Genomic DNA, 1,719 nt, shown 5'->3' with positions numbered 1-1,719 from the left:
AGAGAGAGAGAGAGAGAGAGAGAGAGAGAGAGAGAGAGAGAGAGAGAGAGAGAGAGAGAGAGAGAGAGAGAGAGAGAGAGAGAGAGAGAGAGAGAGAGAGAGAGAGAGAGAGAGAGAGAGAGAGAGAGAGAGAGAGAGAGAGAGAGAGAGAGAAAAGAGGCATGATTCCTAGACCCAGACCACGCCACCCACACCCGCGCCCTGCGACAGAGCCAACCGCCACAAGCGTCTGAAACAATGACGTGTGCTTTGTGTGGCGCTTGGCAAGATCAAGAAAGCGTACGCCTTGATGGTTGGTCCGCCCAATGCAGGAGGAGTTTGATGCCCTTTTGTCTATTCCTCCTACTACGACGACGACACGACGGGTGGAAAGAGCAAAAGCAGTGGGCAAGTTGCGCATTTTCCTCTCCCCCAACCCGTTGGCCTTTCCCCCCCACCCGCCACGCCGACTTGTCTTCAACACACAAACGCGTGCGTGCGCTCTCTCTTCACTTGGTAGAGCTTGGGCTGGTGGGGCCCTACGGCTTTGACGGGGGGGCTTGCCAGGGCAGGGCGTTGAGCTCATTTGGCAGAGTTTGGGGTCTAGCTGAACCGGCAGTGAGCGGCAGTGCCTGACTCACCCATCACATCGAAATTTACACCATTCCCTCGCTTGGTGCTTGGGGTGCCAAACTCCCCCCATCGAGTGCTGTGCGTTGCAAAGGATTGCCTCTTTCAAGGCAGTTAGGAACAACAAAAAGCCCTCCGCTCCCCGCTCGTGTGGTTGCGGAAACTTTGTCGCTGCCGAGCTGCACAGCGTCCCAACGGCACACGCGCTATATTTTCCTCCACAACGGCATCTTCGGTTTATGACATGGACGCTTTTCCCAGTTGGAGGTCAGCTTCAACGGCTCGGATCAACAGCGACAAAATGTGGTATCCATGCTCCAACGACACAGTGCCATCACCGTCTGGCCGACACGGCAACGGCAGCGGTAGCGGCAGCAGCCCCATCCATCCAACACATCGCTTCGGATCCGAGGCACCCGAGTGGCTCACGACGACGGGCGCCTCACCCGAGAGCCTGTATCTTTATCAGGGCTCTCCTGCACCTCCAGAACCACGGTCACGTTGCTATCGCCGTCACAGCTCGGCCGTGCCCGCCTTGGTCATGCAAGCTGCCAGTTCCGAACGCCGCTGTAAGCCGAGAAGTGCTAGCACGGATGCTGTACCCAGTCTCGACGCGCCTGGTCCCCATCACCCACCGCTGGTACGCTGCAAGAAACTTGAAGACCAACAAGAGTCTCAACTTCCTATCCACGTTGGCGATGTCCTGCAGGAGCGATACAAAATTCTCAGCGTGCTGGACAGGGGAGCGAGCAGCACCGTGTTCAAGGCGCGAGATCTTCGTTACAAAACTCGAGTAGCCATCAAGGTTGTGTCGCGCCCAACATTTTCTTCCGATCCTTTGTATGAGGGACGCATCATGCGAGCGTTGGTGGGAGCTCGAGCCGTCGCACAGCTCCGAGATAGCTTTGTTTACAAGGATTTCGGTTGCCTGGTCTTGGCCTACATGAACGGCGGTTGCCTGCTGGACTACATTTGCCCACAGAGTCAAAATCATCCAGGCCCCTTTGCGCTGCGCCGATGGCTTCGTCAGCTGGCCTCGGCAGTGAGTGATATCGCTGCGGCTGGGCTCGTGCATGGCGATATCAAGCCCGAAAATTGCCTCATTGACGA

The 1,719-nt window shown here is 56.9% G+C and overlaps 1 protein-coding gene across 1 annotated transcript in view; it reads left to right on the top strand.

Moving 5' to 3' along the window:
* Window positions 1-528: 528 nt before the first annotated feature.
* MONBRDRAFT_37551 (uncharacterized protein) overlaps window positions 529-1,719 on the top strand; it is an 8,773-nt gene continuing 7,582 nt past the window's right edge. Inside the window, exon 1 of the mRNA XM_001746914.1 lies at window positions 529-1,651. Within this exon, the coding sequence (XP_001746966.1) occupies window positions 854-1,651 (798 nt within the window). The 5' untranslated portion in view covers window positions 529-853. The remainder of the gene's footprint in view (window positions 1,652-1,719) is intronic.

This window comes from Monosiga brevicollis, genomic scaffold (assembly GCF_000002865.3).
Source record: "Monosiga brevicollis MX1 MONBRscaffold_14 genomic scaffold, whole genome shotgun sequence".
NCBI classification, from domain to species: Eukaryota; class Choanoflagellata; order Craspedida; family Salpingoecidae; genus Monosiga; species Monosiga brevicollis.
This window is presented reverse-complemented; position numbering and strand designations above follow the sequence as displayed.